At 35.0% G+C, this 24452-nt stretch overlaps 1 protein-coding gene across 4 annotated transcripts in view; it reads left to right on the forward strand.

Moving 5' to 3' along the window:
• Nucleotides 1-24452, forward strand: part of Slc16a7 (solute carrier family 16 member 7) — a 144716-nt gene that overhangs the window by 75396 nt on the left and 44868 nt on the right. For all 4 annotated transcript variants that reach the window (XM_069987744.1, XM_069987728.1, XM_069987734.1 and 1 more), the window contains 2 exons: nt 12878-13009; nt 16958-17204. In XM_069987744.1, the coding sequence (XP_069843845.1) occupies nt 16988-17204 (217 nt within the window). In that variant the 5' untranslated portion in view covers nt 12878-13009; nt 16958-16987. The remainder of the gene's footprint in view (nt 1-12877; nt 13010-16957; nt 17205-24452) is intronic.

Here is a 24452-nt window from a genome sequence, read left to right on the forward strand (position 1 = left end):
GGAAAGAAAATCAAGCTAATAAAATGTTGGAAAAAATAAAGAAATGATGTAGGCTCAAGAGTCACTGGGGATATCTTTACTTCCAAATTATGGCCCAACATGGAAGAAAGAGTTCAGCCTTTGGGCCTTTAGAGGAAGGAAAGTGGGAAGAAAACTGAACAAACAAGCAAAGGACAGGTTCATAATGGTTTCATTTCTTGCAATTTTGTAGGTGAGAGTATGTCATTCATCGGTTTGTTTACTTTTGTCTATTTGGAGAACTTGCAATCCTGATTAGCATACTAAGCAGTAAGCAAAGGGAAAAACAGAACATTTTGGTACTGTGACTTTGGACTGATGCCTCTGTCTGGTGGTCTTTCAGAAGTAACAAGCAGACACAAACCAAGGGACTTACTTTTAGCACCTGCTGTAACTCCCATATAGGTCATATTTAACTCAGGGTTCATTTTGATCCATTCAGCCCCAACTTCACTGTCAGTGTGACAGAACAGTAACATTGAATTCTAAATACCAGGGCTTGAAGCTGTGAGTTCCTTGGTGTTTCAATGCCACACTTCTGTAGAGATGATCTTCATCACAAATTGAGGAGACGTGATTTAAAAAATGTTCCTATGCAACGTGCTACATGATTAGATCTGAGTGATCCTTTATAAGAAATGTAGATAACAAATATGTCAGAATCATAAAGTACATAGATGTTTGACAATCATTTTTGTTGTGTAGTATATAAAGTTTTATAAGTTAGGGTGTATTAGGCAGATACAAGGCAGAAACATTGGAGCAGTTACAAGGAAGCAGGAAAACTATATAGTATATGAACTGACATATTAGTTCTTTAAAATTCTTGAATATACAAAAGTATGGTGCTATTTTTACTCTGTCTTCAAAAAGTATATTCATGTGATTGATTTGCAGCATGGAGTCAAATTGTCTCAGTTTTATGGGAGCATATTCTTTTAAATAGTGTGAAAATATACTTCAGTGTTTTAATCTTGTCAAATGAAAACTATTCACACATAGACCAGATTCTATGAGGATCTTCTGTGATAATTTCTATGGAAACTAAATTGTGGTTCAGGAATGGAATAAAATTCTAAGCACGCTTGAGGAACTAAGACTTGGCTTCAGGAGCATGTATTTAATGATTAATCACAGGATCTGTGTGCTTATATCAAGGAATTCTTTCAATGATTCTTACCAAAGCACTTTTCTATAGGTCTTTGGTTTTATTTATTTCCTTCTTATTTATTATTTTCACTACTGGGATTGGAACTCAAGGCCTTGTGCTGGTTTAGTTATGTGCTCTGTCACTTGAGCTATGCCTAACCCTGCTTTTTGTTGGTTATTTTGGAGATGGAGTCTTTCAAAGACTTCCCTGCCCAGACCAGCTTTGAACAGTGATCCTTAGTTCTCAGCCTCCTGAGGCACTAAGATGTGCCCAGCGCAGCCTCTAGCTTTAGGAAGCCTGGAAAAAGATGTTTATATATAATGTATCTCCTCACCATTTTTGAATGATGGTGACATTTTTTTCCTCAGGTAGAGAAATACATTTGTGTTTTACATGCTGAGAAACTATAGAAGCTGATTAGTTTAGAGTCACTGATTCAAAAATCAGGAGCATAAAGGATCTCAGAGAATATTTAATTCTGCCCTATGTTTTAAAAAATAAGGAAATTAACACCTGTGTAATCATCACTTGCCTAAATGATTATCCCTTATTATCTTGTATGTAGGAGACATTTCTCTAGTGACCTAGTTTTTACACCAACTAACGCAAGTTCCCAACAAGTGGTGTCATTCTAATCACTTGTTCATTGAACATTTCCAGTACTCACTGTTCATATCTATCCAAGTTGGCAGCATATTTTGTAGAATAATTCTTTTAAAATTATTTTTAAAACATTTGATTCTAGGCTAATGCAAACAATCATACCCTATATCAGGTCTATGGGATACATGACTGCCTATATATAATTATGAAAAATTGAGTTTGTCAGGTCTGTATGAGGCTACACCGTTGATCCTCTCACTACTCCTACCTACAGCAAGTTTGTAATCTGAAAGTATTTACTGATGTCTGACATATTTCTGTAAAAGACTTGAGAAAAGATACTACACACAGAGTTTGTTAGACAAGAAGAATATATTCAAGAAACCTATTAAACCTCATGGTCACTATAGTTTACAACAATATATCACATTGGAAATTTGAAAAAGAATAGACTAAATGTTCTTTCTAATCAGAAAAAAATGTTTTTCAGGTGATAGATATTCAACTTGACTTCGCTGTTCCACAATGTATCCATATACCAACACAGCGTATTGTATGTGAACAGTTTTCATAAATTTCACTCCTCAATTAAAATAAATCCATTAATTAAATCTCCATAAGCTCAGATATTTTAAGTGTCCAGACCATACTCTTTAAAATTTTTATTTTAATCATTTCTCCTGGCTTAATAACCTTGCTTTTGGCTTGGTTTTGTGTTCAGGAAGTGTCTTAACTTTAGAATCTTTTATGAGACTGAGGATAAGAAGTTAAGTAAATAGAATAGGTACAGTAGCTTCTCCTTATCAGTAGGTTCACTTTCTTCTGGGCCTGAAAGTAATACACAGAAAGTTCTAGAAATTGTATACTATTATTGTGTGAAGAAAGATGAAATGTTTTGTTTGTCCAGACCATACTGTGGAAGTGTGAATCTTGCCTCTCCCTAGGGATTCTGTACCTGTTCTGCTCCTGCTGGCCACTTAGTAGCCATCTGTGCTATCCTTCATGCTCGTGCCCAAGGCAATTCTTTTTAAAAATTTTTATTAATCCACGCCACACACAAGAATAATGATGGCGATTGGAATATACCAAAAGGTAACTGTAAAATGCTTGCTTTGCATGGAAGGTGACATTTTCAGGCTTGATGTGGAAAGGAAAAATAATACACCCTATGTCGATGGTGAGAAATTTCCCCTTTGTGGGTTACTACCACTCAAAAAAGCTTCTCAGTATTTTGTTTTCTCTTTTGTTTGTGATACTGGGAATTGAATCTTGAGCTGCATTCACGTTAGACTAGTATTTTACTTCTTGACCCATGCTCCTAGACTTTTTTTGTTTTGGTTGTATTTTATTTTATAGGTATATATATATTTAGGATAAAGCCTCATTAATTTTTCCCACACTGGCCTTGAACTCTCTAACCTCCTATTTCTGTGTTTTCTTCTTTTTATCTTTTCTCTTTCTTATTTATTTATTTATTTATTTTTTGGTCAGTCATGGGGCTTGAACTCTGGGGCTTGAGCGCTGTCCCTTCACTCATCAGCTCAAAGCTAGAGCTCTACCACTTGAACCACAGCACAGCTTCTGGTTTTTGGTGGTTTATTGGAGATAAAAGTCTCATGGACTTTGCTGCCCCAGCTGGCTTTTAACTGCAATCCTCAGATCTCAGCCTCCTGAGTAGCTAGGATTACAGGCATGAGCCACAGGCACCCGGCATATTTCCATGTTTTCAATTGGTGGGATTGCAAGAATGTGTAAACATGCCCAGCTTTGTATATCCTTATAGAAAGAATAAGTAGTGGGAGCAAGGAACTGTAATATATGTTATTGACATATATAGATTCTCACAATAATTGACTTATCATGGCTGATTGCAACCAACTCATTCTTTAACATCCTGTCTCCACATTTCTCTTTCCAGAGTCCCAAATGCCTCTGTTACAGAGAAAAAAAGTTTTCAGGATGTCACAATCAAACGTCTGACCAAATATTTTGTCAGTAGCACATTGATATTTTCTTAACCTCCTCTGACAAGCTTAACATCAGCAGCTGTCCATCCCTAAGCATGTCACATAGCTTAGGATTTTTTTTTTTCAATACACCTCCACCTCAGATTTTTCTTTTCTCCATTAAACTCCAGTGTCCCAAGGCTCACAACAACAACAACCAACAACCACCACTACCACAATAACAAAAGATGTTTACTTCTTCATTCTGCTGTGGATCAGCAAGCCGGTTCTGTTAGATCTGGCTAACTTCCAAAAGATTTTTTGTATTTGTAGGAAACCAGGACTTTGTTGTCATATTGGAAATTTTTAATTGTTTTTTTAATAAGGTTTTTAATTGCTTTTTAATTCTCTTAAAACACATTTTAAAAGTAATCTATATGATAGTGATTTTCATTCCATTGGCCAAAAGAAATCTGAAGTTAGTAAGTAAGGTCTATACTGCTAGATGAGTGTGAGGGGACTGAAATCTTTGAACACAAACTAGATTTGCCAAATTAATTCACTTACACTAATCATTCCCAGCTACAATGTCTTTTTTTTTTTTTTAATTGTGAAAATACCATACAGAGAGGTTGCAATTACATGGGAAAGGTAATGAGTACATTTCTTTTTTTTTTTTTTTTTTTTGGTCCGATCATGGGGCCTGAACTCTGGGCCTGGGCACTGTCCCTTAGCTCTTCAGCTCAAGGCTAGCACTCTACCACTTGAGCCACAGCACCAATTCCGGCTGTTTTCTTTTTGCTTATGTGGTGCTGAGGAATCGAACCCAGGGCCTGAGGCATGCAAGGCAAGCGCTCTACCACTGAGCCACCTTCCCAGCCCATGAGTACATTTCTTATTGAGCATTGCTGCCTCCTTTGTTTCCCCTTCCCGTCTCTTCCCCTCCCCCTCCCCCAGGAACCCGCCCGACCCTCCCCCCCAACCCCCTCGCCCCCTACACGCCAAAGTTGTAAGGTTCCGTTTTTCGACATAACGTCCTGTACATCTCATTGTTGCAATGGGTCCACCTGTGTCCCTAGTTAAACAATTTGTTTTTTCCCTTTCCCTCCACAAATTATACCAACACCAAATACAGTGAAAGCAGGGTTATACCGTGGAGGAGGGACACACAAAGCAACAAAAAAATCACCTTATAAATATGTTAGAAACAATAGCATGAAAGAAAAAAACATTTGAGTCCTTATCAAGAAAATGTGGTATATATGCGCAATGGAATTTTATGCCTCCATCATAAAGAATGGCATTGCCCCATTTTTTAGGAAATGGAAAGACTTGGAAAAAATTATGTCAAGGGAAGTAAGCCAGGCCCAAAGAAATATAGGTCCCATGGTTTCCCTTATTTGCAATAACTAGTATATGTCTGAGACAAGCAGAAACGGCCAGATAAGCTATGATGTCTTGAATTGTGAGTTTTGACTTTATGTTGATACAAAATTGATTACACATTCAGTAGAAACTAAGTTTCAAATTTCAATTTTTGATCTTTTCCCATGCTAGTGGTATGATGTGATAAGGATATTCTCTCAAAAGCCTGGGCACCTGAATCAAGAGAGTAAATAATCCACTGAAATGCACTGTGCTGCTGAGCTGTGATGTCTGTAGTTTAGTTGAATTACATACTTTTTGGCTTAATGATGTTTCTCTTTATAATAGGTTTATTGGGATGTGACACCATTGCTTATTTGTGTTAAGGGAAAAAAAAACTATGTACTGTTTTAGATTATTTTGAATTCCACAGTTTTTCTCTCTTATACAATCCTGAGTGGTAGTCTGCTTTTCATGAAACTGCTGAATAGTTTCCTGTGGATTTCAGCTTTCATTTCTGCTCCTACTTTGGAAATCAGCAAATTGTTAGGTTTTGAAACCATTAGTATATAATACATAACCGGTCAGAAAACCCAGACAAAACCCCAAGCCACACAAATCAGAAGCAGGCAATAGACAACAGTTGCAGAAGGGGGAGCAATATAGATAATTTGAGTATTTCATAATTGATGAGTAGTGTAAAGACAGTAAGAAATATGTTTTTTTCTTTGTAAACATTTTACTGTAATATAATTGAACCAGAGGTTATGATTCCAAAACGTTGCTCAATGTCATCACTTCCATCATTCTTTCTCATTATTCTACCTGCTCATCTCTACCCTCAAGGTTTTAATTGGCTCTTAATTCTTTTAAGACTTTAGTTCTAGAGTGAGATGCATCCTAGATTTTAAGTTGTGGAGCAAGCTGCATGTCTGCAAAATGTTAGCAACAGATTCTTAAATAGCTATTAGAGAATATTGTAAAAAAAATGCATGTTAAAGTATCAGATGTCTTGCTTAGTGATATTTACCTGTATCAGCAAATGCTGTTGCAACTGGTAACCAGAAAATGCTGTTTGTGTTTTTTGTAGTTCCACCTACAGATGTTCTCTGTACATATTATTGGGTGGATGTATCACCATACATCTCTGGTTATTCATTTAATAATACTTTATGGTTATAATGTGAATGTCAGCATGTTATTCAGGTATTCCTGGAAACAAAACAATATAAAACAAAATAGTGGAAACTTTAAAATTTAGGCAGGGCATCTAGATAATACAGCTTTTAGTGCCATTGTTATTACCTTATTATCAACATTTTGAGTCAGTTGTGTATTGGTTAAAACCAATCTATTTTTCAAGGTAGATAAAACCATAATTTGGGAAGTTATGGAAATGTACAATATTAACTTAAAATGATTTTATGCAGTAAGATATGATAATGGCACCATTACAAATTTGTGTAATTAATAAAACACATTTTTTCCTTCAGTTCTTTCAGAATATTCCCTAGCCTTGTTCTTTTTATAGATTTTTAAATAGTGTATCTGAACTTTGCTGATATTGCCATGTTTTAAGCACCATTTTTTTTTCTCTGAAAACTATATAATTTTCATGGCTTTTAAAGGTACATATAATTGTCCCCCAAGTGGGTAACAGTAAGATTTTCATCCATTTCATGGAGGTGCATGTTCAGAGTGCCATTAGTTTCCTCATACTCTGCATATGATTAGTCACAGGAGGTGGGCGATAGGCCCTGGAGTTTGGAGAAATTAGCTGATAACTGAGTGAGAGATGCTGTAAATAGAACTAGGTCTATCCAGGATTTTTTTCCCCTAAATTTTCTTTTTTAATTAATCATTTGAGTAATCAGAAAAATAGACATCCAACACAAAATAGACTTTTGCTGTTACATCAACCTTCTGAGATCTGTGGTCAGTTGCCTGGGATTTTTTTTAAGTAATTAAAATAAGCTATTTTGCTATTGGAAAGCTACAGGGATAGGGTGAATGTTTTGGAGAAACTTCTCATAAAATGGAAGACCCAGTCTCTTCTTGCCTCTGGTCAGGTCGATTCATCCTACTTATGGTTCTTTTAAAATTCATAGAATCCTCTAGAAGATTCTGGCATATTTCTGAATCGTCTCTTTGGGATTACAAGAGCATATAGGTTTTTTTCCTATTAAATTTAGAAAAATAAGCATTTAAATAGAAAAATGGAATAGACATTGTTTAGCCACATAATCTTCTTGGAAATATAAAGAATTTTTTTGAACTTCACTTGCCTAGGGCCAATAATAATCTAATCCTTTCAAATTTAAAAAGGACCCGACACTAAAAGAATCTTTGAGAACTGAGAAATGGACACTCTAAAATCTCTTAAATATAATTCCAGATTTATCAACATTGACTAGAGAATATCACTGAATATGAAAGGTGAAAATGATTTTATAAATGGCTTCCCAACCATACTAAAGGAAATTCTAAGCATTTATTTTTTAAAGAACCACAAACTATTTTGGAGGGAATCAGGTATATTTACCGGTTGAGGTCTACACTTTCTGAGCCCCCTGTAACTTAATGATAGAAACAAGACAAAAACAATCAAGTTCAAAAACATTATACTGCAGGTACACATGGGTAATAAATCTCAGAGTTGACTCTGAATTTAGGCTTAAACACTATTGTCCACTGAAATGAAGAATAAAGGGTATGGAGAGATAAATTATATAGTCTCCAAAAAAGGATGGGGGCCGATAAATGGAAAGAGGAATGGTAAGTGTATACATTCATAATACCCAATGTTCATACATAAAACTGGAACTAGGAAACTTGATGAGAAAGGTATAGAGGAGGAAGGTAGGGAAGGAAGAATAATAGTAGAGGTAACACTGATGAAGATGGATAGTACACAAAAGTGGACATGTTGAATTTAAACGTCCTTGTTCAACTCTTTGAAGATAATAGCAAATACATAAGATCATGTTTTTCCTATTTATTTGCCTCAATTACTTTTTTGTTTATTATAATTTCATCAATTTCAACACTTGAGTGTATCATTCCAAAAATTATAGTAATATGGATTTTAGTGTTATCTTATGAATGTGCAGCAATTTGGCCACTTCATGGTGAATTTCCTGGAATATCTAATACATAGGTTTGTGTATAACTGAGTAATTGGTTTTACAAAGAGATCCTTACGGTGTAATTTCTGGGTTCATGGCTTGTGTAAATGATTTACCAGGAGTATTGTACCAGTTTCCCAGGGCAGTTGTATCAAATTACTACAAACTGGGTGTGTTAAGGAAATAGAAATTTAATCTCACCTTTCTTAAGGCCAACTCACAGGCTAGTACTCATTGAAAGAGACATTGTGGAAGACTTTGCTCCAAGCCTCTTTTTGGCATCCTGCAGCTGTCATCATTCTTGGTGTTTTGTGTCCTGTGATCACTTGACTTTCCACCTCCCTTCCATGATCAGATTACCATAACCCTTCTGTTGAGTCTGTTCTGTGCTGTTGTCTCTAAATTTGCTCCATTTTCTGCATGGCAGGGCAAGGGCATGTGTGATTGCATTTAGGGCCCACCTGAGTAATGCAGAACAAGTGTATCTTAGTCTTTAATGAATTGCATCCTTTGCAATATAAGGTAATCTGTTGATTTTGAGTATTGAGACATGGGCATGGATACCCACTCATCTACTATACTTTTTTCTTTTTGGTCAGCCATGGGGCTTGAACTCTGTGCTTGGGCACTGTCCCTGAGCTCTCCAGCCCAAGGGTAGCACTCTACCACTTGAGCCACAGCACCACGACCGGTTTTATCTGGTTATGTGGTGATGGGGAATCGAACACAGGGCCTCATGCATGCAAGGCAAGCACTCTACCACTGAGCCACCTTCCTATCACCATACTTGTTTTTATACATTTAACTGCAAAATATCAGAGTCTAGGACTATTGTTTAGAAGATTAATTTCCAAATCTTCATAGATAATCTAGTATCAATTCCTATTATTTTTCATAATTTTCCCATCTTAAAGACATGTGATTAGTTTGACCCTTGTCATCAATTAGAATTCTGGGTCATTACAACTACAGCAATAATTTAAATCTAAATATATGTTCCATTTTACTGACATTCTGTGGGCCAGGCACTATTGGTAAGTTTCTTGCCTAGATGCCAAAGTAAATGTCAATACGATTTAAAAGATGGTTCACTTTGAAAAATAAAATAACCTCAGGATTAGATTCCAATTTTAATTCAATTACAGGTTGGAAAAGAAAAGATTTGGCTTGATTTAATTTTTGTTGTAAAATTGGGTGAGCTATCACCTAAATTAAACAGTATACATTAATTTGAGCTTGTTCTATCCTTTTGTATAAGAAAGAGGTAATAGAGATCAGAAAGATCAGTGGATTTTTCTTCCAAGAACATATCAATTCATTTATGTGAAAGCCTAGGCCAGTGTTTAGGTAGGATGTGATAGAAAGTTCATGCTTTCATGATAGCGCATTTAGAGATATTTATAGAGACGCCAAAAGTCTCCTATCTCCTATTGATTTAATCTGAGACTTAATTTGCTGAGTATTATTTCTGGACCTTAGTTTGAAAGATAAAATTTTACATGGGGTAGACTATTGAGAAGGCTCTGTAGAGCTGAAGCATGTGGTTTACTTTTAAGAAGTTGAAGAAAGGATTCCTCACAAAATTTATAAAGGAACATTCCCATAATCTGTTCAACTGAATGAGAAACAACCTTGAATATATTATAGTCCAGCCATTGACCATTGCCTATAGCTTCCTTGCTTCTGTGTCCTACATCTTTTTCTTCATAGACTAATTAACCTAATTAATCAGCCTGCATTGATTCTAGAAGACAAGATGAAGTTCTTAGGTTTCAGTACATAGGCTATTACATAAAAGTTGTTCAAAGTCACTTGAAATAGTCGAATCTTTAAGAGAGCTCTCTCAGCTCATTCTTCAATTAATGGCACCATTTATTGACTAAAATAAGTCTAATGGAAAGCATAGATATAAATTAACTAGAACAAGGATGAATTTTAGACCTTGAAGGATAGCTGTAATATTTTGAAATCAAAGAGTAATTATACGAACTCTGATGGAGAAGACAGGCAAGGACATGAGCATGAACTGAAGTTTGAATGTTCCCCGTTGGAATAAAACTGAAGGAATAAATATAACTGCATAAAGTGCAGCTTTCATGTTGGTGTGCTACCGTTGAATTGGTAACAATGGCCTCTATAGAAATATGCTGCTCATGATACCATTTTTGATTACTTATTGACTATAACATTTTGGAAAACTCATTCTATATCTCTGATCCTTTATGCTTTTGTGAATAGAATGTGATTTAGAATTATATCACTTTTTCCAGGTTCATGGAATTATAAAAATCAGTTAATTGAATTGTTAAAAAAAAAAGAGATCTTTAAGGCATCATTTTTGTTCACATTCTTGTGATATATAAAGTTCACAACAAAAAATTGACATACATGGAAACTGCTAAGAAATAAAATCAGCAAATATTGTGTATTAATACTGGCTTTGGTAATTCATAATAAGCCTTGTGACAACTTGGATTTTAGCCATGAATCTCCAAAAGAATTACTGCCCTAAATTAAAAGAAATACTTCCAAAGTACTAAAGAATTGGTGTTTACGTGTACTAAAGGATTGTTGTGTGTCTTTTATCAGATACACTAATTCTAAAACATTGTCTTTGATTGTTAAAGTCAAAGACCAACATATCATGTTAATTAAAAATAGAATACGGAAGCTTAATATATGCCAAGAAAAGGATATAACAAAGGTATTAATAAAGGTAACTATCAAATGATGTATTTCCAGATGATTGACCCACTCATTCAAAGGGTCCACTGATTTGTTATTCCTGAAAGAAAATGGACCAGAGTCAGATGAAGGCACTGTAAAGTGTTAAGAACTTGTAGTGAGCGTAGAGGATTTGTAGCATTCCAAGAATTTCTCAGGATTGTTATTTTTTTTATTGTGAAAATACTGTACAGAGGGGTTACAATTACATGGGCAAGATAATGAGTACATTTCTTATCAAGCATTGTAGCTTCCTCCTTTGTTTCCCCTTCCCATCCCTTCCCATCCTCCCCCTGCTTCCCCACCCAATCCTCCCCGCCCCCCCACCAAAGTTGTAAAGTTCGTTTTCGACATAATGACTTATACATCTCATTGTTGCAATGGGTCCACCGGTATCCCTATTTAAACGATTTGTTTTTTTCCCTTCCCCTCCACAAATTATACCGACATCGAATACAGTGAAAGCAGGGGTTATACTGTGGGGGAGGGACATACAAAGCAACAAAGAAATAATCTTATAAATGTGTTAGAAATAATAGCATGAAAGAAAAAAAAAACATTTGAATACAAATCTTAAGGGTTAATTTCCCTAACATCACCTTAACGGACCTTTTCTGCTTGTCTCAGACATATACTAGTTATTGCAAATAAGGGAAACCATGGGACCTATGTTTCTTTGGGCCTGGCTTACTTCACTTAATATAATTTTTTCCAAGTCTTATATTTCCTAACTCAGGATTACTCTTGTTCTAGCTCTTAAACTAATGTATATAAACCATGAGTATGAATAATTATAGCCTGGGGGAGGGGTCAGAGCTCAATTTTTAGATGCTTTCCAATGAAATGAGCCTTAGAGGAAACAAAGGAATACAAAAACCAATTCTTCATTCATCCTTGTAGGCTGCTGATGGAACTACATTCATGAATTACCCAGCATACAAAAATCACGACCAAGACTCTTGCAGACACTGAGTTGTTAAGTCCCTTTTCTTACTGTTCTGTCTCCAGACTCAGGGGAAGCAAGGAATGTGCATACTTCATTCTTAACACAAGTTAAACCTTCAGTTCTGTTCTTGCCTCTGTCTCAGCTTGTATCTGTGACTTTCAGAGTCCATTTACTCATTCTTACTCTTGTTTCTCCTGATAGTCCCGTCAGACTTAACGCTGAGCTCACACTTCCTTCATCTTCTGATTAAAAACCTCCTTTGACTCAGTGGCTCTGTTATCTTCTTTCAGGACCTCAGAATTGGTGAATTGGTGCTCTTAGCACAAGGCAGATGACTTGTTGTTTAATCCAAATGATTGAGTTAATCTAGTTAAATGAAGGCCTAGATCAAAGAAAATAACCTCTTAGGACTCCATCTATTTATATATTCAGTGCCATACTGAAATAAAGGTAACTAATAGATTAGAGATTTAGCATATTTGCCTATCACCAAGACATGATTAGGAAGTTTGGATTCTAAAACCAAAATTCTCTAAAATATTTTTTATTTCCTTTTTTTTTTTTTTTTACCCATTTTGGCTCATTGTTAAAACATGTGTATTACTGAAATTGTTCTATTACTTAACCTTTTCAACTGGCAATGGATATTTATTTAATTAAATTTTAGTACAAATTAAATAATAGAGGGATTTGTATGAAAGCTAATGAATGGCAGCATTTCTTTTCATGATGTTAAAGTATCTATGTGATCTGCTTATGTATTTTGTTAAGAACAAATCCAATGCTTTATCTCACACTTTTTCTTTCTTATTGTACTTTATGTACACACTTCATCATTTGTGGCAACAAAAAAATGGTGGGTGGTGTCAATGAAATATGGTTCTATTTAGTGTATATAATTATTAAATAATGGTGACAATTACTGAGATGTGTCAAAGCTAGGTGATCTAATCAGGCTTGTATAATTCTACATGTAACCCTTGTTTTTCTATTTCCATAGAGAATTCAGAATCTGCTCTACCTCTCTTCCTTTGTATTGCCTTTGAATATTACACTTCAATGTGAAGTGACTAGGCTTAAAAATTCCACATACAACCCAAAGAAATCTGTTCAAGTGGACATCTGTCACCAGGTAAAAATCTATTTTTAACTCCATTTTTCTTGGCTTATGCCTGCAAATCTAAGGAACAGAACACAACACTGTTTAATTATATCAAGGATTACAGAATTGTGCACAGAAAGAATCATGAAGCTAATGTACGTGTGTTTGAAATTGATCTTGACTCTTTGTCAACTCAATAACTGAGAATAAAGAAGGGCCATGATTTTAGACATGCAATTTTCCACGAGCTAATTGGTTTGTATATACTTTCCAATCATTAGTTAAGAGACCCTTAGATGAGACTTCATAGGAAATAAACAAGGTGGGCAGCAAATAAAAAAGTGGAGACTTGTAACATGTACTTCTAATTAAAATAAAAAACACTCTTAAAACCAAGACAAAAGCTCACCTATTAATCATCAATGCCTTCGATAGCCCAGACGCTATAGCAAGGTTCTCAACAGCTCAGTGGATGATGTCTAAATATCATTATGTATCGAAATCAGAAGAATCATAATCTAGTTGTGGAGATGTTACATAAAATTACCTTACATTAATTGGAAATTTCTACTGCTTTATCTGCTGACACCTATGATTTTGATAGAACTTTGAATTGTTTACAGTTTTACATCGCATATAGTCATGTCTTTAATTAAAGCCCTACCCTAATGTTTATCAATTTATATACTACTGTTTATTAGTGTCAAGATTGTAGCTAGTATTTTCCCTTTTTATTTGAATTTAAACATTTTAAATTTTGGCAGTACTTTACTTCCTTATTTTACTTATAGTAAAACCAAGAATTCTTGGCAGCCTGCTAAGTGCCCTGTTTCCCACGTTTTTGAGGGTTTGGTTGATAATTTTGCTATTTACAATGCCTGTGTGTATTTTGCAAGAGTGCTAACTTGAAAGTCCCCGAATGCAAGGATACTGTGATATACCTTAAAGAGAAAATGCTGTTACACAAGCTCCCTTAAGGTTTAAGTTTCCCTGCAGTTGAGTTGACCTTCAGTTCAAAGTTCATGAATCAATAAATTATGTTGAATAAGGTATTTTTAAGCAGATATACATGTCTCACAAGATTATCTATTAATTGATAAAACTGATTAAAAACCTAATCACAGAGACCCAATCCTTTATCTTTCCCATGATCATTGGTTCAGTATTCACTAAATCAATGTTTAGATAACTTTATTGAGCATAATTCCCACGAGTAATAAGAACCAGCTGAACTTCATAACATCAGATTAGAAAAAAATCAATGTAAATCATGTATAAATGTGAAAATATAATGTTAAGTTAAAAGCCAACTGCTTCCACTAGCACAAATAAATGAATCATATCTGTGTAAATACAGGCATGTAGTACATAGAATTCATTTTACTTAGGTTCACATGTATTTATTAAATTATTATTGAATTTTACCTTATTTGTTTCTTTAGGTGATGAAAATTTTATATATTCTATAAAATATAAGTTTTAGTTATAGTTAGTTCAATTAGAGTTAGTTATAGTTTTAGTTTACATATAGTAATCAAGTTTAGGGATGTATATATATACATGTATAAAAACACATATATATTTCAATATTAATAAACTGAGCTAAATGCTGTCATATTGAACACTTCAATGTGCAGAATACTGAACTAAGGAGAGCAGTCATGACTCTAGTATTATTTTAACACTACCTTTGGAGCTAAGTATTCTTTATGCAAAATTTTCTTTTAAGGTTTGGATTTTAAAAATTATAGTTGCAATATTAAATGCAACTTAGAACATGGAATTTGGTGGAAATGAAAGCCACACACACATGCCTTCCATGTTCAAATGGGATTGAAAAAAATCCAATTGTAATCCACGTTAAGTAGCATTATGTTTAATTATCAATTAAAGGAAGGCCGGGAGAGTGACAGGTAATATTTGTTTAGGATATAATCAGTCCTGCAATTTACTTTACATGGATCCTGCTGTCAGTCTTTGTTACTTTATGAAGTAAATGAAATGACTCTGATTTTACAGTTAAAAGAACAGACACCATTCTATTACCATACTAAATGCTTCAGTGCAGGATCCAATGTGCCAAGCCTTCAACACCCTCATGCTTAATCTTCGTGCCACAAAATGAAGCCATTGTAAAATAAAATCAATTTTATGTATAGAATTCCATATAAAACCAGAATTTTAGAGGACAGGATGTGATAGAAGTACAGTGTTTGTATCAACAAACTATCATGTTATATGCATATGTAGATGCATATTATAAACATATGTGCAACTTACACACACATATATATATATACATAATTTTGATATAAAATTATTTACCTTTTATGGTGAAGCCTATTTAAATTACTGACAAAATTAATATTTATGTGACTTTTGTTAGTATGGACAACTCTTCACTGTGGATCCTACAGACAATGCCCTTGCTTATGTACTTTTCTGTGTGTAAAATGGGAGTTCCAACGTCCACATAGATCATTAATAAATGGACCCCGCCTGATGCTAGGTTTTCTGAAGATGTGACCAAATTAGATTTCTTTAGCTTATTACAAGCATAGTCTTGCCCAAAAGAAATGAAGTTCTATCTTTCCCTCTATATGTCATTGGAAAGATATCTACAAATACAATGAGAGTGATGTAAAGATGATATGGAGACTGGGTACTACATATAGTCAAGAGCTAAGCAACACAGATACACTTACATACAAGATAAAAGGTACAGAAATAAAAATGACATAGCAGAAAAAAAATAAGAAGCAAAATAACATCTGTGTTGGGGGATGGTAAGGAGGAGCACAAAAATGGTGGGACAAAGGGTCAACAAATTCAGTAGTGATACTCACTAGATACTATGTTGAAAATGAACTATACAACTTGTGGGAGAGAGGGATCAGGAGGGAAAAACTGGGAGAAGAGGAGGAAAGAGGTGACACTGTTTAAAAAGAAATGAACTCATTACCTGACTTACATAACTGTAAGCCCTCTGTGCATCTCCTTTATAATAACAATAAAATTGTGTTTTAAAAAGGAACTAAACAACCAGTATCCCTTTACCAAAAACAAAATGGTCTTGAACCAAGGTGTTTTAAATTTAATATACGTGATTTCAAAAACATTGGTGTATGTCATTGTTTTCTTCTGTACGTGAGGGCTTATTGCCTTCCTTAAAGCCAGCAGTTCAGTGTTCTTAAGGAGCACCCAAATGGAAAGTTTCATTCTCCAATTACATTGTTCCCTCATGTCCCCACCCCTCCACACAACAAACATCCCTGACATTGGGAGAATTCCATCGATATAAAAAAACTACATAAAATAAATCATTCATACAATGACAGATAGCACCAGTTTTCAAAGTGTGTTGTGATGAATGTAGTTCATGTGAAACAATGTAATTTCTAATGCTAGAAATTCAGTAAAACAGATCCAAGAAGAATGACTTTAAGCATTGTTATTGAAAGTGGAAAAAATTCCAAAATGTTCCTACTGACTTCTTTGTAATTTATCAGAATACCTGTGCTTTTATCTTTGAGTATAAAGGTGTTAAGTTCAATATGTTTAAGTATATATATATATATATATATATTTATATGTAAATATATATGTGTGTATCTGTATACACTTATGTGGATATATATATGTTTTCTATACATATATATGTGTGTATATATATATACACACACACATATCTATATTATATATATATACACACACACACACATATATATATATGATAGCAGTTCTGTTTTTTCTTATACCTAGAAATAAATTTGAGATAGCTCTAATTATTTAGTTGGCAGCTTAGCTTAGATCTAAAAATCTTAACTTTGCCTTATTTTCCCCCTCTGAAACAAATGAAATACTTTCAATTTTTAGTTCATAATAGCCAGTTATTTCTGTGATATCATTTTTGTAGATTTTTCTATGGAAGAAATAAGGTTCAAGCTATTTTTATGTTGTTGTTTTTATTTTGTCTAGGTAACTTGAATTTCCATCTGAACAGCGGAAATGCCACCTCCGCCCACCTCTCCGCCCCTCCACAGCCCTCCCGATGGAGGCTGGGGCTGGGTTGTGGTTGGAGCATCTTTCATCTGCATTGGATTTTCATATGCCTTTCCCAAGGCGGTCACAGTATTCTTCAAAGACATTCAGGGAATCTTCCATGCCTCCTACAGCGAGATCGCGTGGATCTCGTCCATCATGCTGGCCGTTATGTATGCAGGAGGTAAGAGTCTCCAGAAAAGTAGAATTCGGGAGTGAGAATGTCTCGATTCTGATGTAACAGTATATATTCATGCTACGTGCTTTGCGTGCACTGTCTTGAGATGCTGCAGTTCTGAGTTTGTATTATAGAGTCAGTTAAAAAAAAAAATCAATCAAGGGCTGGGAAGATGGCTCAGTGGTAGAGCACTTGCCTTGCACGCATGAGGCCCTGGGTTCGATTCCTCAGCACCACATAAGCAAAAAGAAAAAAGCCCGAAGTGGTACTGTGGCTCAAGTGGTAGAGCGCTAGCCTTGAGCTGAAGAGCTGAGGGACAGTGCCCAGCCCAGAGTTCAGGCCCCACGACCGGACCCCCCCAAAAAATCAATCAAAAATGTAATTAGAACTTAATTTTTAAAAATTTTTTAATTGAAAAGGCAATGAGCTGGGGGGGTGACAGTTACATAGGTAAGACAATAAGTACATTAAAAAAAATCATTATTACCCCATCTATCTTTATCTCCCACTTAACCTCTTCCTATCTCCCCACCTAACTGGTGATGTTCATATCGCTCATAGTGTCAAGTGAGTATCAATGTTCCTGTGGTTCATCGTTGTTCTGTTTCTGTGATTCCCTTTCCCTTTCACATATTGCATTTGCTATTATGCAAAACATGAGGTACAAAAAGCTAAGAGAAATAATCTTATAAATGTGTTAGAAAGAATCACATGAAAGAAAAAAAGCATTTGAATACATATCTTAGGATTCATTTCCCTAACATCACCTTATCTGACCTTTTCTGCTTGACTCAGACATATACTAGATATTGAGAATAATGAAGTGTCTGTATATACATTTAAATTTGTGTATGTGAAATAATTACCCATTGCCATAAAATTTGTCAAATAATGACATCTTTTGAAAAAAGTCATTATTTAAAATATATGTATTTTTAAAATTTTTACTTTTTCACTGGATGTGTAACTTCCAGAGGCAGTATAGATTATGAGAATTAAGGGACAAGAACGATGGTGCACATCTGCAATCCCATTTATTTATTTATTATTTATTCAGGAGGCATGCATAGAAAGACTGCAGTTCAAGGCCAGGATAAGGCAGAAAGTGTGAGACCGTCTCTAAAAAATAACTAAAGCTAAATTGGACAGCCGTCATAGCTGAGGGATGGAGTACCTGCCTAACACGTGCAAGATCTGAATTCCAACTCAGAACTGAAGGAAAACAAAAAAGAAAACAATTTAAAGACATCATATACATGACCTAGTTCCATATCTTTTTTCCCCTTATAGTGTACTAAGTGTATATTTTAATGATTGCATGCAATCTAACAAAAGTCTGGTCATTAATTGACCAGATATACGTAACTGATTGAATAAAAGAAATCTCAGCTTCAAGAGAATAAGTTCATATCTTGAAGAAAAGTAAAAGTACTTTAAGAATGTAGAGTCCAGTCTATGTAATAAGTGAACTAATAAAGCAGATTTAGGTGATTTTTTTAGATATACATCTTTGCTCGTTAATATACATTTATATAGAGACAGATCTACCAATTGTAAACTATAGTTTATTTTAAAGGAAAGGGATAAATGGATGAAAGAAATCTTTATACTATTATTTACCATATTTACAAAGCAGAACATTTTAAATGTAAAATCCATTTTTGTTCATCAGCAACGTGAGTATGGCTCTTATTGTAGAAGTCCTGGTGTCTGTGATAATGTCTAGCATTTAGGGTTTTTACTGTCCATTGAGGTAGTCTCTGTCAGTACTTTCAATGTGTGAAATGAGGTGATCCTCTGAACAACCTGTTCATAATTGCTCTAAGCTCTCTTCTCTGCAGTTGAAAAATAGAGAAACCAAGGTAGCTTCCCTAAGTGAGACAGACCATTCATGGCAGATGCTTATCAGTCATTGCTCTTTCCCCTTCGCTGTCATCATCTTTATATAAGGAGAGTGTTAGAGCCAGGCCTAAACCAAGCCTGCACACTTGATGCCATATCCTTTCCCTGCAGTGTTAATTTCTCCTGTTCCCACCAAGCTGTTTTGTTTAGTCACAGAATGGTACAAAAGTTCAATCCAGGGTGAATCCTATGGTCTCTGTGTGGTTGTGTGTTAATGTTAGCTGTTGTGTGCATTTCCACTTTTGTGGATTTTGGGATTAAACCAGTTCAGCACAGGATTGGTTAAGTTAAATATATATTTTTATCCCAGTGTCAAATGCTGTTTGTCCATGTCAATGATAAAATTTCTGCTTCTAATATGCTTTCTAAGAATGTCCTTTCAACAATTATAATGGGGATTGTATAGCTTGCTATATGACTGTAGCAACTTTCTTCCTTCTGGCAGGATATCTAAAAGCACTGGCATCAAGAGTGGAGTAATTTTAATTTAACCTCATATCATTTTGATTTTCTCAAATATCAACAGATTGATCAAGTATACATGTTTTCATTAAATTCATATTCTTTAAAAATAAATGCTTTCTCTTTCTCTCTGTATGCATGTGAAAAAGCACCAAAGAAAACTCTTGAAATTCATAAATAAAATGGTAGTTTGATAGCTATACATATTGAAAAATTTAAATATTTAGGGCAATGGATGAATAAAATAAACAGATAAACATATTTTATATCTGGTTGTTTCTACAAAAGCTGTGCTACTACTTAGGAGATGTTTTAAGAGGAACACTTTTCAAGGCCAGTGTGGGCAAAAAGTTAGAGGGACCTTATACCCAAGAACAAAATGGACAAGGTGCTACATGTCTATGAAGGTAGGAGGATCACAGTCAAACCTGGCCGGGGGGGTGGGGGTGGGGGGAAAGGGAGGCCTCAAGTTCAGGCTGCAGTACTATCAAAAGAGAGAAAAAGATAGCAATACGAGATTTATGAAAATAGTTGGTAGTAATTGACAATATCCAAGTGAAATCCAATTAAAAGTCCTTGTAATATTTTCCCCAAGTCCTCAATTATCAGAGCTGAAATGTTTTGCATGTTTCCCTCTGCTAGGGAGTAAAATCAAGGATTGTAGAAGAAATTCTGCTATTCATTGATTTTTCCCTTGGTGGTGGGGAAATAAAACCAAAACGTAACACAACACTTGGCTTTTTCTGACAGGTAGAAATGTTGACTGCTGTATCAATGTTTACATGTAGATCTCAGACATTTATATGATTTGCTGGAAATAATACTCATATATCTGTGGCTTATCTTCATTTTTTTAACAAAATAATTGGCTCATTTAAAGCTATCTTCTTCTTAGGACAATTTTCTTCGAGTCAGTGCAAATAATATTGTCAGAAACAATATAAACATCAGTTATTAGTCTTACTACTGACATTTAAATGGTTTTGTTTTTGAGAATATTCAACAGATTTTCTGTGTCTGAATATTAAGTCCTGTTAAAAATACACAGACCTAGTCTTTATCTTCTACCCTTCTTATCAGAATTTCTACTGAGTCTAGAAATTTGCATTTTAACAAGCGTCTCTGAAAACCCCCTCAATTTATGTATAACACAAGGGTTCTTTATTGTAGAAAAATCAATATTTGATTAAAATATTTAAATTTTATCTGGTATTTGGAAATTCTCTATTTACAGAGGCCTAGGAGGTTGATGATCATAAAATAAATTCAAAGACTATGGCATTATAAAGCACTTAGTTTGACTGAGAAGTGTGATGAATCTCCACCAAGTCCTGAAATATTCTGCTCAGCATAATGCTAATTACATTAGCCTCAAGAACACCTGAGATCTGATGCTCTTATTAGGATTTAGCACTCAATCTATTAATCACTACCATGGGGTCACTGAATGCCTGGCCTATGATATCAGGGCTGGGGTCTCTGGTAGTAATTAGCTGGCATATCTGTCTTGGTAGCAAGGTATTATCTCTCTTTCTGATGACTGAGTTAAAAAAAACACATAAAAGGTAAGCATAAGGGATGGAAAAGAATGCAAATTATGGTTATACCTTACATCATCCTTTGAATAGTGGCACCAAATTTCAGCAAACCATCTGGCCACCCATATGGTCTCTTGGAGTTCCAGCAAATTTCAGCAAATAGGTCAAGCAATGTGGTCCACCCTATTCATAAACAGAGCTAAGGAGGGGCAGAAAACCCATGTCAGACGTCAGAATGTTTAGATGGACAAGGGGATTTGAGGATTTTTTTTAGTGCAGTCTTTGTTATTCTGTTGAATGATAATCCAGGTGTGTCTAGCTGCACAATGGCTGAGTACAGTTTGGGGCTGCCAGTTTATATGAATTCTTCTTTGTGATTGGCTTCTCATCTCTCAGTTACTTTTCATGCTCCCTCTTCCCCCTCTCCCCCAGGAACTATGATACATTGTAGAAACTATTGTGCCATTACTCTAGATTTGACTGAAGTTCTAAAAGAAGTACAACTTTTTAAGCTTTTAAAGTAGTATAGCTGGATATTAAGTATAAGGCTTTGGAGAAAGCTTTTTTTTTTTTTTGTCGGTCGTGGGGCTTGAACTCTGGGCCTGGGCGCTGTCCCTCAGCTCTTCAGCTCAAGGCTAGCGCTCTACCACTTGAGCTACAGCGCCACTTCCAGTTTTCTGGTGGTTTATTGGAGATAGGAGTCTCACGGTCTTTCCTGCCCAGGCTGGCTTTGAACCGCGATCCTCAGATCTCAGCCTCCTGAGCAGCTAGGATTACAGGCGTGAGCCACCAGCGCCCGGCTGGAGAAAGCTTTTGTGGAAGTTCGGATGGATTTTTGAAAACTGAGGGTCCACATCTTGAATTATTCTGATTAGTTTGTGGGTATGTATAGCTTTTCTTTGGCACACATCATTCTACTCCGGCCTCACCTCTTACACAAATCAATGACTGAATCAGAAGCTTCGATGGGAACCAGTTGTATATATTCCCAGCACTCCAGGAAAGAAATGTGCAGTCTTGGAAAGCAGAGAAAGAATAAAACCATCAAGTAGAACTCAGGTGTACTTCATCTTTCCTCTTTAGATGAGTCAAAACAATCTGGAAATAAGACAAGAATGGAAATCTAGATAACGAACCAAAGGGAGGAAAGGACTAGAGAGAACTCTTTGTGAATGGAGGTGATTTAGTGTGTCTTTTCCTGTGCATGCCACCTAATTTAATGTTCATGTTGATGACATATATTCATACAAAAAACCCAGTAATCATCTTTAAGGAACTTAAGGTATCCATTTAGTCTTCTCAATTAGGAAGAATACAAAAAACATAATGTAAGTTCAAAGCATCTGAGATTTTATTTCAGCTGGGTATAAGCTGTCATGATTGTGGTGAGCAGAGGAAATGGGGGCTGGGAAAGTGGCTTAGTGGATAAGAGTGCTTGTCTAGCATGCATGAAGCCCTGGGTTCGATTCCTCAGTACCACATAAATAGAAAAGACCAGAAGTGGCACTGTGGCTCAAGTGGTAGAGTACTAGCCTTGAGCAAAAGAAGCTCAGGGACAGTGCCCAGATCCTGAGTTCAAGCCCCAGGACTGGCAAAAAAGAATCGTATGTGTTTTGGCAATGAAGGTTGAAAAATCTATGTAAGACAAAAAGCAGATATCTGCTTATTTGAATTGAGGACAAGAACTGGACTATAGCACCTGCTGTTGAAATAAGTCTTACTCAGATTAAAGAAGATCTAGAAACTTTTTAAATCCTCCTCTTACATTTTTGGTTTAGGACAACCTTTGCTTTCCCCCATCTCTTTGAAATATGCAAGTAGTTGAATTTTAATAACTTCATTTAGAAAGTCCTTCAATACTCAGAGGTTATCATTAACTATCCAAACGTCTCATGGGGACCAGGAATATTTAACAAAATTCAGGTAAAATATCTATGTAGAATTAGCTTAGCATACTTATTTGTGAAACTATTTTCTCTAATTAACTAGGGTTTCTCTTGTGCTTGATAAAGTTTTTAAAATCTCCATGTGGAGGAACTTGGGGAATATTTTGTATTTACTCTTTTAAGTACATATTTATAATCTCTTATTTGGTCAGTTTAATTTTACTGTTAATTTCACTGATTGGGACAATAATTTATATTGAACAACTATTAGAAAAATGTTTTTAATTTATTTTTAAAGAAATGAAATTATATTTATATTCATTTTTATATTTAATTTTTATATTTTTATATTTTTTATTCGCTATGTTTTATATTTGACAGCAAATAATCAGGGACAAAGTCAGTGGTAGTGGTGAGAAAAACATATTTTACAGAATATTTGTAATTTTTGTTGCTTTAGCTGCATCATAAGCATTTATCATAGATTGAATTTAAGAAGACCCAAATTGAATTAAAGACTACTTTTACTTCCATGACATTTATGAATTATTTATGACATGACAAATAGAACTTCGTTTTTTTTTTTGTTATTGTTGTTATTGTTGTCCCCTATCCCCCAAGCAAGGGTGTTTCTTTTTCCATTGACAGTCTATTTTATTTATTCCTTTGGAGTTTTTGATGATTGCTTTTAAGTTTCTACTTATGTTCCCGTTTCAAGATATAATCAATCAAAACTTTCAGAAATTACTAGCTTAAAAAGTAAACTTAGTGTGTGCTGGTGATTTCACATCGTTAATTCTAGCTATTCAGGAAGCTGAGATCTGAGACCTGCAGTTAGAAAAGTCTGAGATACTCTTATCTCCAATTAGCCAATAAAAAGCCAGAAGTGGAAATGTGGCTCAAATGGTACAGTGCCAGGTTGGAGTAAAAAAGCCAATTGAGAGTTTGAGGCCCTGAGTTCAAGCCTCAGTCCAGAATACATACAAGAAATTCCAATTTTTGATATTTATTTTATAATTTTTTAATGTATTCATTTGTTTTTTTTCATTTTTTATTGTGAAAATACTGTACAGAGGGGTTACAATTACATGGGCAAGATTATGAGTACATTTCTTATCAATCATTGTAGTCTCCTCCTTTGTTTCCCTTTCCCATCACTTCCCATCCTCCTCCCGCGCCCCCCCCACCCCCGCACCAAAGTTGTAAAGTTCGTTTTTCGACATAACAACTTGTACATCTCATTGTTGCAATGGGTCCACCTGTATCCCTATTTAAACGATTTGTTTTTCCCCTTCCCCTCCACAAATTATACCGACATCAAATCATCAAATACAGTGAAAGCAGGGGTTATACTGTGGGGGAGGGACATACAAAGCAACAAAGAAATAATCTTATAAATGTGTTAGTAACAATCGCATGAAAGAAAAAAAAAACATTTGAATACATATCTTTGGGTTCATTTATTT

Source organism: Dipodomys merriami, unplaced genomic scaffold (genome assembly GCF_024711535.1).
Source record: "Dipodomys merriami isolate MVZ:Mamm:240054 unplaced genomic scaffold, mDipMer1.0.p SCAF_10, whole genome shotgun sequence".
In the NCBI taxonomy this organism is placed as follows: Eukaryota; Metazoa; Chordata; class Mammalia; order Rodentia; family Heteromyidae; genus Dipodomys; species Dipodomys merriami.